This window comes from Cebus imitator, unplaced genomic scaffold (genome assembly GCF_001604975.1).
Source record: "Cebus imitator isolate Cc_AM_T3 unplaced genomic scaffold, Cebus_imitator-1.0 Scaffold18, whole genome shotgun sequence".
Taxonomy (NCBI): domain Eukaryota; kingdom Metazoa; phylum Chordata; class Mammalia; order Primates; family Cebidae; genus Cebus; species Cebus imitator.
In genome coordinates this window covers 18,602,138-18,617,773 of record NW_016107333.1, presented here as the reverse complement: position 1 = coordinate 18,617,773, position 15,636 = coordinate 18,602,138, and the positions used below count along the sequence as shown (strand labels likewise).

Here is a 15,636-nt window from a genome sequence, read left to right as displayed (position 1 = left end):
ATTTACATTCTCACCAACAGTATATAAGTCTTCCCTTTTCTCCATGACCTTGTCAGCATCTGTTATTTTTGGTTTGTTTTGGGTTTTTGAGACAGGGTCTTGCTCTGTCACCCAGGGTAGAGTGTAGTGGTTTGATCATGGCTCACTGCAGCTTCAACCTTCCAGGCTCCAGTGATCCTTTTACCTCAGCCCCTTGAGTAGCTGGGATTACAGGTATGCATCACCATGCCCAGTTGATTTTTAAAAATTCTTTTGTAGAGACAAAGTCTTACTATGTTGCCCAGGCTGGTCTTGAACCTCTGGGCTCAAGTATTCTTCCCACCTTGACCTCCCAAAGTGCCAGAATTACAGGCATGAGCCACCACGCTCAGCCTCTGTTATTTTCTTTTTAATAATAGCCATTCTGGCTTGTGTGAGATGGTATCTCATTGTGGATTTGATTTGCATTTCTCTAATGATGAGTCGTGTTTAACATTTTTTCATATGCTTGTTGCCCATGTGTATGTCTTCTTTTGAGAAGTGTCCATGATCATTGCCCAATTTTTAATGGGGTTATTTGGTTTTTGCTTGTTGATTTAAGTTCCTCATCGACTCTGGATATTAGACCTTGGTAGGATACATAGTCAGTGAATATTTTCTCCCATTCTGTAGGTTGTCTATTTACTCTGTTGGTAGTTTCTTTTGCTGTACAGAAGCACTTTAGTTTAATTAGGTCCCACTTGTCAGTTTTTGTTTTTGCTGCAATTTCTTTTGGAGTCTTTGCTGGGATAATTGGCTAGCCACATGAAGAAGATTGAAACTGGACCACTTGCTTTCACCATATACAAAAATCAGCTCCAGATGGATTAATGACTTAAATGTAACCTAAAACTATAAAAACCTTAAAGGAAAATCTAAGAAATACAATTCTGGACATTGGCCCTGGGAAACATTTCATGACAAAAATTCCAAAACCATCTGCCCATTTTTAAATCAGGCTGACTTTTTTGTTTTTTGGGGTTTTGTTTTTTTTTTTTCTACTAAGTTCCATACATATTTTGAATATTAACCCCTTACCAGATACATGGTTTACAATATTTTCTCACATTTCATTGATTGCATTTTCATTTTGTGGATTGTTTACTGTGTAGAAGCTTTTTGAAAATCATGCTTTTGGACAGAAAAACAATGAAACACATCTAGTCCAGTGCTTGGCATAGAGAACGGAATGTATTAAACACTGAGATTTTATACCAGGAGCTCTTCTATTCTCATCCAGAAGCTTCATACGAACAAACTTAATGCCTCTGCACTGGACTAGTGGTATGACTTTGGAAAAGTTCTCTTGTCCTCAGGCCTCAATTTCCTGATCCATAAAATGGGAAAGGAGAGGTAATAGATATGCAGATCTTTTAAAAAACAGCTTTATTGAGGTTTACCAAGCATGCAATAGACAGCATAAGTTGTTTAACAGTTGTTTTGACATATGTATATACTCATGAGACCATCAGTACAACCAAGATACTAAACATATCCATAAAACTCCGAAGTTTTATCATGCCACATTGTAATCTGCCACTCTTCCCTGTGCTATCTCCAGGGCAAACACTGATGTACTCTCTGTCACTATCGATTAGTCTGAAATTTCCAGAGTTTTATATAAATGGAATCGTATAACATTTACTCTTTTTCATCACTCAACATAATTTGAGATCCATTCATGTTGTTGCAAATATCAGCTCATCTCTTTTTATTGCTGAGTGGTATTCCACCATATGTAACAATTTGTTTATCCTCCTGATGATAGACATTTGGGTTTGTTATAGTTTGGGGGTATTAAATATAGTGGGTTCTAACATTTCTCTTCAAAGAATCATTATGTCAGTATGTTCAGTTCCCCTATTCTTTGTTCTCCATTTCAAATTTTAACTTCCTTGTTCTGTTCGTCCCCTTGCCCCTAGTTTCAGTAAGCAACTACCTGCCAGTTCTAATCAGTAGTTCACATTTGTTCTTCTGGTTACCTGCTCCATCCTGACTCACCCCTGGTCACCTGCTTTAACCTGAGTCACCTTTAGTTACCTGTTCTGTAACCATCTTTCCCATCAAAACTGCTCACTCTGCCACTCTGGTTACTATCCCTATTCTCTTTAAAATAGCCAATCAGAATTAGCTTAGACTGTGTGGTCCAACCCTAGCCAATAGGGGAACGACACAGCAGTAGGGGCTACCTGTATCGTGGATAAGAACCCTTCTCCCCATTCAGGTGTGCTCTCTGCTCCATCCACAAGACATATCCTGCTACAGAAGCAAACATTGCCTTGCCGAGAAAATTTATGTTTCAGTGCTACTTATTTTTGCAGCACCAAAAAATTTGCTTCTAAGAGGGGCTGTTACAAATTAAGCTGTTATGAACATCCGTATACAAAACTTTACATGAATATATGCTTTAACTTTCATAGTAAATACTTAGAAGTGTTTTTGAAAAACTTCTGTTTTCTTAAGTGGTTGTGCAATTTTACATTTCTATCAGCAGTGTATGAGGGATCAAGGTCCTCCACATGGTATGGTCAGTCTTTTTAATTTTAGCCATTCTCATGGGCATGTCATGATGTTTCATTGTGTTTAAGTCCCATTTTTAATGAATATTTTAAATCATCTTGTGTGCTATTTGTCATCTGTATATCTTCTCTTGTGAAATGTCTGTTCCAATCTTATGCTCAATAAGATTTTTTAACTCACTGAGTTTTGAGTGTTCTTTATATATTCTAGAGGCAAGAGGTAGATGTCCTTTACTAGCCATAGTTTTTGAAAGCTTTTTTTCTCCTAATGTGTGCCTTCTCTCTGCATTCGCATTTATTCATTTATTTATTTACTTAGTTTAAGTTTTGGGATACATGTGCAGAATGTGCAGGTTTGTTACATAGGTATATGTATGCCATGGTGGTTTGCTGCTCCTATTGACCTGTCCTCTAACTTCCCTCCCCTCACTGCCCAATCCTCAACAGGCCCTAGGGTGTGTTGCTCCCTCGTTGTGTCCATATGTTCTCATTATTCAATTCCCACTTATGAGTGAGAACATGCAGTGTTTAGTTTTCTGTTCCTGTCTTAGTTTGCTTCTTCATGCATGTCCCTGTATAGGACACGATCTCATTCCTTTTTATGGCTGTGTAGTATTCCATAGTGTATATGTATCACATTTTCTTTATCCAGCCTATAATTGGTGGGCATGTGAGTTGGTTCCATGACTTTGCTATTGTGAATAGTGCTGCAATAAACATATGTGTGCATGTGTCTTTACAGTGGAATGATTTATATATTTTTAGGTATATACTCAATAATGTGATTGCTGGGTCAAATGGTATTTCTGGTTCTAGATCCTTGAAGAATCAGCACACTGTCTTCCACAATGATTGAACTAATGCACACTCCCAGAAACAGTGTAAAAGTGTTCCTATTTCTCCACAGCATGCCAGCATCTACTGCTTCTTGACTTTTTAATAATCACCATTCTGACTGGAGTGAGATATCTCATTGTGGTTTTGATTTGCATTTCTCTAATAATCAGTGACATTGAACTTTATCATATGTTTGTTGGATGCATGTATACATTCTTTTGAGAAGTGTCTGTTCATATCCTTCACCCACTTTTTGATGGGGTAGTTTTTTTTTCTTGTAAATTTGTGTAAGTTCCCTGTAAATTCTGGATATTAGACCTTTGTCAGATGGGTAGATTGCAAAAATTTTCTCCCACTCTGTAGATTGCCTATTCACTCTGATGATGGTTTCTTTGGCTATGCAGAAGCTCTTTAATTAGATCCCATTTGTCAATTTTGGCTTTTCTTGCAATTGCTTTTGGCATTTTCATCATGAAGTCTTTGCCCATGCCTATGGCCGGAATGGTATTGCCTAGGTTTTCTTCTAGGGTTTTTATAATTTTGGGTTTTACATTTAAGCCTTTAATCAATCTTGAGTTAATTTTTGTATAAGGTGTAAAAATGTGGTCCAGTTTCAGTTTTCTGCATACTAGCCAGTTTTCCCAGCACTTTTTATTGAATAGGAGATCCTTTCCACCTTGCTTTTTTTTCTCAGGTTTGTCAAAGATCAGATAGTTATAGATGTGTGGTATTATTTCTGAGGTCTCTGTTCTGTTCCATTGGTCTATGTGTCTGTTTTGGTACCATTATCATGCTGTTTTGGTTACTATAGCGTTGTACTATAGTTTGAAATCAGGTAGCATGATGTCTCCAGCTTTGTTCTTTTTGCTTATGATTGTCTTGGCTAGATGGGGTCTTCTTTGATTCCATATGAAATTTAAAGCAGTTTTTTCTAATGCTGTGAAGAATGTCAATGACTGGAATAGCATTGAATCTATACATTGCTTTGAGCAATATGAACATTCCCACCACCTCCCCCCTCAAAAAAAAAAACCCCTGCTTTTTTTTTGTCTTTCTATTTCCATGGTAAATTTTCCTCCATCTTTATTTTGAAACTATGAGTATCTTTGCATGTGAGATGGGTCTCCTAAATACAGCACACCAATGGGTCTTGACTCTTTATTCAATTTTTCAGTCTGTGTCTTTTAATTGGTGCATTTAGCCCATTTACATTTAAGGTTAGTATTATTATGTGTGAATTTGATCCTGTCATCATGAGGCTATCTGGTTATTTTACACACTAGATGATGCAGTTTCTTCATAGTGTCATTGGTCTTTATATTTTCATGTGTTTTTACAGTGGCTAGTACTGGTTTTTCCTTTCTATATTTAGTGCTTCTTTCAGGAGCTCTTGAAGGCAGGCATGGTGGTAATGAAATCCCTCAGCATTTGCTTGTCTGTAGAGGATTTTATTTCTGCTTCGCTTATGATGCTTAGTTTGGCTGGATGTGAAGTTCTGGATTGAAAATTTTTTTCTTTAACAATGTTGAATACTGGCCCCCAATCTCTTCTGGCTTATAGAGTTTCTGCTGACAGTTCTGTTATTAGTCTGATGGGCTTTTTTTGTAGGTGACTGGCCTTTCTCTCTGGCTGCCCTTAATGTTTTTTCCTTAATTTTTGGCCTTGGAAAATCTGATGATTATGTGTCTTGGGGTTGATCTTCTCGTGGAGTATCTTAGTGGTGTCCTCTGTATTTCCTGTATTTGCATGCGGGCCTGTCTTGCTAGGTTAGGGAAGTTCTCATGGATAATATCCTGAAATGTCTTTTCTAGTTTGTTTCCATTCTTCCCATCTCCTTCAGGTACTCCAATCAATTGTAGGTTCAGTCTTTCTATGAAGTCTCATGTTTCTTGGAGGATTTGTTTGTTCCTTTTTATTCTTTTTTCTCTAATCTTGTCTGCATGCCTGATTTCAATGAGGTGGTCTTTAAACTCTGATATCCTTTCTTCTGCTTGGTCAATTTGGCTATTGATACTTGTGTATGCTTCACAAAGTTCTTGTGCTGTTTTTCAGCTCCATCGGGTCATTTATGTTTCTCTCTAAACTGGTTATTCTAGTTAGTAGCTCCTCTATCCTTTTATCAAGGTTCTTAGCTTCTTTGCATTGGGTTAGAACATGCTCCTTTAGCTCAATGGAGTTTCTTATTACCCATCTTCTGAAGCCTACTTCTGTCAATTTGTCCATCTCATCCTCCATCCAGTTCTATGCCCTTGCCAGGGAGTGGTTGCAATCATTTGGATGAGAAGAGGAACTCTAGTCTTTTGGGTTTTCAGTATTTCATTGATTTTGGGTTTTCAGCATTTCAGTGACTCTCATCTTGTGAGTTTGTCTAATTTTGATCTTTGAGGCTGCTGACTATTGGATGGGGTTTTTGTGAGGACTTCTTTGGTTATTGATGTGGTTGTTGTTGCTTTCTGTTTTTCTTTCACTGGTCTGGTCCCTCTTCTGTAGGGCTGCTGTGGTTTTCTGGGGGTTCACTTCAGGCCCTATTTATCTGGTTCACTCCTGCACCTGGAGATGTCACTCAAGGAGGCTAGAGAACAAAGATAGGTGCTGCTCCTTCTTCTGGGATCTCTGACCTGGAGGAGCTCCACCCTGATGCCAGTAGGATTGCTTCTGTATAGGGTGTCTGATAGCCCATGTTGGAGGTTCTCACCCTGTTGGGTGGCAAGGGGAACAGAATCCGTTTAACAAAGCACTTTGATTGTCCCTTGGTGGAGGAAATGTGCTTTGCTTGGGGGAAACCCCCTCATCTGGGCTGCCCAGATTCCTCAGAACTATCAGGAGGAAAGGCCAAGTCTGCTGGTCTGCAGAGACTTCGGCCACTCCTTCCACCTAGGGCTCAGGCCCAGGGAGATCCAGGTTCTGTCCCTGAGCCTCTGGCTGGAGTTGTCGGAGCTCCTGTAGGGAAGCCCTGCCATGCAGGAAGTGAGGAAGGATATGTCAGGGTCAGGCCTAATGAGGTGCTCTGGTTGCAGTCTGCCACAGCCGGTGTTTTGGACTGTGGGGGACCACTCTTGGGGGCCGAACCATCCAGTCTCTCTGGCTTCAGCAGGAAAAAGCATGGCCTGGAGCTACAGGGATGGATGCCACCCTTTCCCCACACAGAGAGCTTAGCGTATTAGGCAGTTATGAGTCCCAGTGCTGGCGGCTCCCCCTCCCCCAAGGAGCTCAAATGGCACTAAGCAGCAGGCAGCCACAGCTGTGGTGCTGGTCACCTCTGCTCCCAGGAACTCAGTAGGGTTAGGCAGATTCCAGCTGACAGGCTGTTGAGAGTCTGCGTGGCTCTGGAGTTGGCACCCTAGATCCTGGTGGCATGAGTTCATGAGTTGGATCTTCCAATCCATGTGTTGCACAGTTCTGTGGGAAAAAAGCACAGTTTCCCCCGCTGGGCAGCGCACTCACTCACCGCCTCCCTTGGTTGGGGGGTGGGGGCTCCCCTGCGCCGTGTGGCTGACAGGTGGGCCGCTGCACCACACTGTTCTTTCCTTCCTCTCCGTGGACCACGTCTAGATGCCTAGTGAGTTCTGATGAGAGAACCTGAAGACCTTGGTTGCCAATGAAGGATTCAGATGATAATTACAGTTCTTTTCAATGGGAGCCTCTGATCACTGCTGTTTCTAGTCAGCCACCTTGCCCTGGGTCACCCCTCTTTTCATTCTCTTGAAAACAACATTTGAGAACAGCAGTTTTAATTTTGAAGTCCAGATTATCCAGTTTTTTTCTTTTTTTATGAATCGTGCTTTTACTGTCATATTTAAGAAATCCTTGACTAATCCAAGGTAACAAAGATTTTCTATTTTCTCCTAGGATTTTTATAGTTTTAAGTTTTATACTTTGAACTATAATCCATCTGAGTTAACTTTTGTATCTGAGTCTTCCCAAATTCATTGTTTGCACATGGGTTTAAATTGTTCCAGCATCATATGTTGAAAAGTCAATTCTTTACCTGCTGAATTGACTTTGAGTCTTTGTCCCAAGGCAATTGTCCATATATGTGTGGCTCCATTTCTGGATTCTCTATTCTGTTCCACCAATCTATTTGTCATTATACCAATATCGCAATGTCTTGATTATTGTAGGTTTACAATAATTCTTGAAATCTGGTTTTGTTAGCCCACTATTTTTGTTCTTTTTCAGAGTCATTTTGGTTATTCTAAGTCCTTTCACTTCCCTATGAATTTTTGAATTCATTGTCAATTTTCACATATGCACACATTTGACTGGATTACACTGAATCAATATATCAACTTGGGGAGGACTGACATCTTAACAATACTGAGTCTTCTGACCCATAAAGATGATATATCTCTCCATTTATTAGGTCCTGTTAAATTTATCTCAGCAATGTTTTGTAGTTTTCAGTGTACAATTCCTAAATATCTTTTGTTTGATTTATCCTTATTTAATATTTCATATTTTGGGGCTAATTATAAGTGATAGGATTTTTAAAATCTCAATTTCTCACTGTTGGAGATTTATGGAAATACAATTTTTTTTAATCAATCTCATTTTTGCAACCAAGCTACATTCACTTATTAGTTCCTTATTAGGATTCCTTTGTGAGTTTTTTTATAGATGATCATGTCAACTGACAATAAGGACAGTTTTAATTCTTTTCTAACTTTGATACCTCTTATTGTCTCATTTTATTGCACTGGATAGTAAAATGAATACAAGTGGTAAGTGCAGACATACTTGTCCCATTCATTATCTTTGGAGGAAAACATTTGGTCTTTTAACATTAAGTATCATTTTAACTATAAGCATTTCATAGATGCATTTTATGAGGTTGAGGAAGATAATTTCTATTAACAGTTTGCTGAATTTTTATCTGAAATGGATGTTGAACTTTGTGAAATGTTTTTCCCATGTTCATAAATATGATCATATAGTTTTTCACTTTTAGTTTGCTACTGTGGTGAATTATATTGATTGATGTTCATATACTAAGCCAATCTTGTATAATCCTGTTTGTTATACATTGCTAAACTTTATTTGGTAAATTTTCCTTATGTTTGCAGGAGGAAAGATTTTTCTGAGTATTCTCCTCATTCCTCTGTGAATTTTGAGGTGTTCCAGTCTCACTGGAAATTCTTGTGGACGGTTCTTTCTCTGGCCTTGAGTATTCTCCTGACATGTATGCACTGATCAGCACTTGCTGCATACTTGAGGGGGACCCTCTGCAGATCTTCAAGGTTCTAGTTCTGTGCAGTTCTCTGCTTTCTGGCACAGCTTTCTGTGAACTCTAGCTGCCTTTGTTTTCCAACTCCTAGCAACAACTTCTCAACTCAGAGAGTCTTTCAGGTCCTGCCTACATTCTCACTTTTCATGGTGCTTTCTAGAAACTATGTCAAGGTGGTAAGATGGGGCTGCGTCAGAGCTCATTTCATTTGTTTTCTTCTCTCAGAGATCTTTGTGTGGGGTTGCCCAATATTCAGTGTCTTGAAAATAGTTGTCTCATACATCTTGTCTGTTTTCTCTTTTATGTTGTTTCGGGTGGGAGAGTAAATCTTGTGCCTGTTGCTCCATCTTGGCCAGAAGTGGAAGTTGAATGTGTTGATCTTTAAAGCTCCTTTCAGGTCAAGAATTATGCTACTTCCTAAAATACACCTCATAGAGGATGATTGTAATGATGTTTGTCAAGTGGCTTGAGAGCAATGCTACCTAGGCTTTGGATCCTGACCAGAATCTAGAGGTTTAGCCTAACTGGAAAATGGCACATGCACTGATTTGCTTTTCATTGATGGCGGGTCAGTCAGCATTTAGATATTTTTAATCATAGTAACACATTAATATGTTTTAAGATGCTTGATATCAATATTAAATATCTAAGAAAAGCATCTGAAATACAAATAGTCACAAGGCTTTATATTTTATCTAGCACACAAGAGGCCCTCAATAAATACCTTTGTAATGAATAATTATGTAGAAAGCTTTGATTCCCTGCAGTCTCTATAGATAATTCCACATATCTTATCAATAACTTTCAAGCATCCCAGGTATTAGAAAAATTAGGATTCACAGGGACCTAATAAGAGACTCAGATGATAACTTTTTTTTTTTTTTTGAGACAGAGTTTCACTCTGTTGCACAGTCTGAAATGCAGTGGTGTGATCTCAGCTCACTGCAACCTCTGCTTCCTGGATTCAAGCAATTCTCATGCCTTAGCTTCCCAAATAGCTGGAATCACACGTGTACACCACCACACTCAGCTAATTTTTGTATTTTTAGTAGAGATGGAGTTTTACCACATTGGCCAGCTGATCTCAAACTCCTGACCTCAAGTGATGCACCTACCTTGGCCTCCCGAAGTGCTAGGATTACAGGCGTGAGCCACCGCGCCTGGCCTTGGGTGATAACTTTTATAAGTTTATTATAATTTATCAAAGTCCTGCAAAGTGAGAAAGTATCCAATATTTAAAGTCCATATCATTTTACTAATTTCTCCTCTAAGTACCAAATTCAAAAATACTAATCAATTTCAAAATTTATTGTAGGCACCCATATTGTTAAATAAATCTTTATTGAGCTATTAAATTGCTCTATTTTGAAAGCGGGTTTCACCAGGTTTGATTTTTACAGTTGTAATAAATTCAGAGTGAAGGTGAAAAAGTTACCTAGTGGCAGTTTACATTCCACTAAAATATCCTTATGAATCATGTCTACAAATCAGTATTTTTATGTTATTTCTAATCGATGTTGGCTCATGTAAGATGCCACTTTCAGAAAGAGTTTCAGGCAGAAAATAATACTGGATAAACATTAGTCCTGTCAAGAAATTAAAATTCCTTCTAACATGTTGTTTCTTTTATTTACAAAACCAAAGATGACAATGAAATATTGAATCTACAGACCATTTGTACTTTTACTCCATATTTTTCAGCATAATGCTTGGTTGTGGGCTCATAATGTACTCTCTGATTGTTTATTTCTAATTAGATATAATTCCAGTTGATCATTACCAATTTTCTTTTTTTCTTTATTTTCTTTTTCATCATTATGACAGAGTCCCACTCTGTTGCCCAGGCTAGAGCGCAGTGGCACAATCTCAGCTCACTGCAGCCTCAACATCCCAGGCTCAAGTAATCCTCCTATCTCAGTCTCCTGATAGCTGAGAGGTACTCATCACCATCCCTGGCCAATTTTTTATATTTTTTGTAGAGATGGGGTTTCACCACTGTGCCCAGGCTGGTTTCAAATTCTTTGGCTCAAGCAGTCTGCCCGCCTTAGCCTCTCAAAATTCTGGGATTCCAGGCGTGAGCCACTGTGCCTGACCTATTACCAATTTTTAAAACATGGAGGTCTTTGAATAGACGCCTCCTTATTTCATCAAACGAAAGAAAATTTTACAAAGATCCTTTCTGACTAGCAACAATACTACACTTCCTGTGCTTCTTCAGAACATTAAAAAAAATCACTGTCTCTGTCCTTCTTTTGCTTATAAAAGCAGCCCACATTTTTAGACACAAAATTAGGCACAATAATTTAAAAGCTCTTCAGTTCGGCATGCCTTTATTGAACTCCTACTATATGCGAGGCACTGTGCTAGGCAGTGATGATAAAAAGATGAATAAGGCAGCTTATTTACAGTTAAGGGTTTTTTTTATCTACATGAGCAGCATTCAGCTGCAGGTTCTCAATACACTAGTGTCTTATAAAGAGTCGTGAGGTGTACTGCAAATGATAATGCCATTATTAGTGAAGACAGTATTTGGAGTATTTGCATTTTGTGCAATGATTCAGAATAGCTACTGCAATAATAACTTCACTTTCACTCACTTGCTTTCTAGTATGTTTATGGTACAACGTTAACTGAAAAAAGTACAATAAAAAGGATGCATAGCACATCTTAAGTTTGTTTTTAAAAACTGTATGAATGAATAAGAAATTAACATTAAAAAGTAACTAAGATAATATTTAAATTATTCAGTATACATATGTTATGAGTGGTTCTCCTTCTGTGGTAGATTTTCATAATGTCATTGAATGTAATTCATGACAACAAAAGAAGAGGTGTATGTGACTAATTGTCAGATAGACTCCAAAAATTGTTGCCATAGGAAGTCAGAAGAGGAAAGAATTCATTCAAGCTGGAATGGTCACAGAGGACCTTATTGAAGGAATGTCTCTCAAGGATGGTTGACTAATGCGGAGAAATGGGACTGTGTTTAACTATAATCCATCAAAGTTAAGAAAGACCTAAATCAGGTTTGACTTCACCATAACCCCATACATTGACTCTCACTAAACACAATATTCCAGTTGTAATCAGATCTGGACTAGGAAGCTATCTATTTCTCCATGTTATATTTTAATATATGCAGCTTGAGATCAAAGTATTTTTTTGGCAGTTTAATTATGATAGTGACTCACACCGAGCTTACATTCAGCTCAACTCTCAAATCTGTCCCTCTTATGATGTTGAGCAACACTTCTCCCACACTGTACCAAGGTAGTTGTTTTGCTGAATTTAAGACTTTACATTGAAAAATTATTGTTTTAATTTTTTACAGTGACATTAATATAAAATTTTATGCATTCCTTTTCTATTCAAACAAATGTAAATGAATAATGAAAATTTGAAAAAAATCTCAAATCTCACTAATAACCAAACATATGTTTGAACAACATTTTCACTGAATTAGTAAACAGTTTTTAAAAGACTGAAAGAAAAAGAAAATACACATTAGAAATGGTCAATGCAAAATTATTAAATGTCATCTTGCTGGATTTGGCTGAGTTCCAGCTACCGAGTCTTGTCATTTAATGCAACCATCTAGTTTCACCCCACCTGAAAGCTTGATGAGCAGGTCATCAGGGCTATGTGCCAGATATTAACTTATTTGCCCTCAGTTCCAAATGCACCTGCATTGCCTGCTTTGCAATAATGAAGGTGGACCTTGTAAATATTTCTCCTTTTTCAGCTGATTCAATGTTAAGCTTTGCCAGCAGAAGGCATTGGGAGAAATACTGGAGGAGGAGGAAGGGGTTTTTCTACCTGACACCAGTACGTTATTTCGGCAGGCTTCTACAGTACATAATTCTATAGTACCCAGCTCCTGCAGTGTGTGGTGGCTGGAAACATGGTACTCCCCAAAGGCAGATTTCCGGTATCCCCTTGGGTGGGTTCACAGAGTAGTACTGTTGATGTAGCACTTTCCAAAGAATGATTTCCTTGGAGCCACTCCAGGTAGCTTCCCCTAGTACTCCAGGGGGCAGATTTCCATAGTCCCCAGCAAACTGCACTGCTATGGCTGTACCTCTTCCAGCAAGATCCGCAGCTTAGCACTGTAGGGAGGAGTCTTCTCAGGGGTGGTAACTGCTCCTAACATCTGCGATTTCTCTATTCTTTAGAGTTATTCTTACCTTGACTAGCCAATCCTCCATTACTCCAATCCTATATCTGTGAGCCTACTAACCAATCTCATATCCATTAATTATATCCCATAGTTAATTATTTATATAAAACTTTCCCTGTTCAATTTACTTATGCTTTTGTTTCCTGATTGGACTCTGACTGAGATAGGTCATTATTAAAACTATTGATAAAAAAAAAAAACTTGCTAAAAAAAGAGATAAGAAAAAAGCCACCCAAACCTTCCTGATGCATAATAACCTGTTTAATAAGTCAGGAAATGTATAATATGGAGATATTCTCATAAAATGCATAAAATATGAATAGTGGAGGCTATTTAATGGAGGAGATGACTGGAGAATTTGCTTATGTGGGACAGCTCTTCTCCATGCTTACAGCTTCCTCTGCATGGAACACCCTACCCCTCGATCTTCCTATACTGGTTCCCCAGCATTCAGGTCTCAGTTCAAATTTTGGCTTCTCAGTGAAGCCTGCTGTCATCATCAAATCTCAGCTTGAACTCACTCCCACCTTTTACCAGCCTATCTCTATATCATCATCCAGTTTAATTTCTTTATGTTAGCTATTGTATTTCTTATTTGTTGATTGTCCGCTTTTAATTTTTTGAACACAAGCTCCAGAACAGAACTATGCATATGTCCCCAACATCTAGTTCAGTGCCTGGCACACAACATTTTCTAAAATGAAAGGATTTCTCCATGATCTTAGACAAATGAGACGACACGCTATTTAAAGAAGATATTTAAGGATACGATGAAGATTTTACACTTGTGAATTATTCATCAAGGGATTAGTTAGAGGTTTTATAAGTGACAAGCATTGCTAGAATTGATACAAACTTAATAAAACCAAGAGAAGTCTGTAATTCCCAAATGCCAAATGCAGTTTGTTATACTAATATACTACTTACCAATCTTGTTTTTTCCTTCTTCATATTTTATTCTTTGTAAAATGTGATGCACAATTCTACTTCTTGTGGCATTGTTGAAGAATGTTTCTTTGTTGTGTATGATGAAGCTGCACACATATATTAAAAACACAAGTTCAGAATTAATTGGAGGTGAGGGACCTAATTTTTGTTATAATTTGGTATTGCTCAGATGCAGATGTCTTAGATCAGTCATAGACAGGGTGTGTCTAGAACAGTATGAGGGAGTCAAAGATCACATCAGGATAGTAGGCTCACAGGAATGAGTAGTTTTGGTTTTCAGCATTAGCATCGTTCATATCAGGAAGGAGCTGGATCTAAACAAAATTGAGAAACCTAAAAATAAACTAATGGCAAGTCTAGGGTTGTATCTTGTTTTCTCTCAGTAAGGTCATTATGTAAATTCAACTAAAAATTCATTTTGATTTTCTCTTCTCTTCTACCTCAGCCTCTCCCATGGCATAATCAATGGATTTTCAGAAATTTTAACATATAAAACTGGCTTGGGTGGTGGGTATAGGAGTTAGGTAATGAGCTCTGGTCTGGCTCACAGGTGAGGTGAGAGGCTAGTTTCTGGAAATCACCTCTGTCCCTACCTTTTCCATGTTCTTTTGTGAGTGGGATCTTTCTTCTAAAGCACATACTTAAGATTGATTTGTCTCCCAGCAAATGGCCTAACCAGTTCTGCTTTGTTAAGGGTGCAAGTACACGCACATACACGCATGCATGCACGCACGCACACACACACAAACATACACACATGGCTTTCCAGTAGGTGTTTATACCCTACTAACAGGTTTTCTAGGTTGCAGATAGAGCTTCCAGGGCTACATAATCTAGCATAAAATGGCCATGTCTCCCCTTTTCACGGATGCAAAAAAATGGTAGAATATTAGAGACAGCATATATGTAACTCCTTCATAAATTATAAAGTTTATCAACTCAGCAAACTTTCCTTGAGCACCTCCTATAAGCTGGACATCATGCAAAGGCATATAAATGTAGGCATTATCCCCAACACTCAGCACAGAAGTTGCCTCCTCCAGCAAGTCTCCCCACTCCTCCAACTGCACTTCTGTCCCCCAAAGCATTCAGTTACTCCTTCCTTTGTGCTATTTCTTATTTTGCAAGCACATTAATTTACTGATTATTCCATATTGTCATTTATTTCTTTTCATTTGTTCATCAAATGTTTACTGAGGATACTCTCTCAAGGTACTAATCATACAGTGGTAAACAAACAGATAAAATCCTTGTCCTTGAGAAGCTTACAGTCTAGCAGGGAGGTGAGAGCATCAAGGAAATGAACTTGAGTGTACGGCAGAGAAGGGCAAGGTCAACCTCCTTCTGTATGCCTTTCTTTCCACATAAGACTGTGTGAACTCATTCAGGACAAATGGCTGAATCATAACTCTGTAGCCCGAGGATCCAGTGAATGGCTGGTACACAGGTATGTGAGGGTCATGGTAATTTATGATGGGGAATTTGCTATTAAATGTTTTTCTTCAAGGAGATGAATTTTCAGGAGTTGTTCGAATAATGAGAGGAAGAGAAAAAGTTGGCCTTGAGAAAGAGTGGTACAAGCATTAGGTTTGGTTTGAAACAGAGCTGGAAATGTGACTTTGGGATAACAGATAAAGGAGAGAAAGGCCAGGGAATATGGAGACAAAAAGTAAATCATGAGAACTGATTTACTGAAGTATTTTTCTCTCACTTTTACTTCACTTGGATTCTCTTATAGAATATTGCTCTTGGAGAAAGGTAATTTGACTTGTTGGATGAGAGATAAATGCTGTGTGGCTAAATGAGGATGCTGCAGCATTTATCTGGCATTTGCCTCTCAGGTTTTCTGAAAACATTTTATAACATCAAAGAGAAAGAGGAGAAAACCAAGAGTCTCACTGAATGTGTTTCTT

The 15,636-nt window shown here is 38.3% G+C and overlaps 1 protein-coding gene across 5 annotated transcripts in view; it reads right to left on the bottom strand.

The window, feature by feature from the left end:
- Nucleotides 1–15,636, bottom strand: part of ANO4 (anoctamin 4) — a 324,230-nt gene that overhangs the window by 87,853 nt on the left and 220,741 nt on the right. For all 5 annotated transcript variants that reach the window (XM_017516529.2, XM_037734202.1, XM_017516537.2 and 2 more), the window contains one exon: nucleotides 13,703–13,809. In XM_017516529.2, the coding sequence (XP_017372018.1) occupies nucleotides 13,703–13,809 (107 nt within the window). The remainder of the gene's footprint in view (nucleotides 1–13,702; nucleotides 13,810–15,636) is intronic.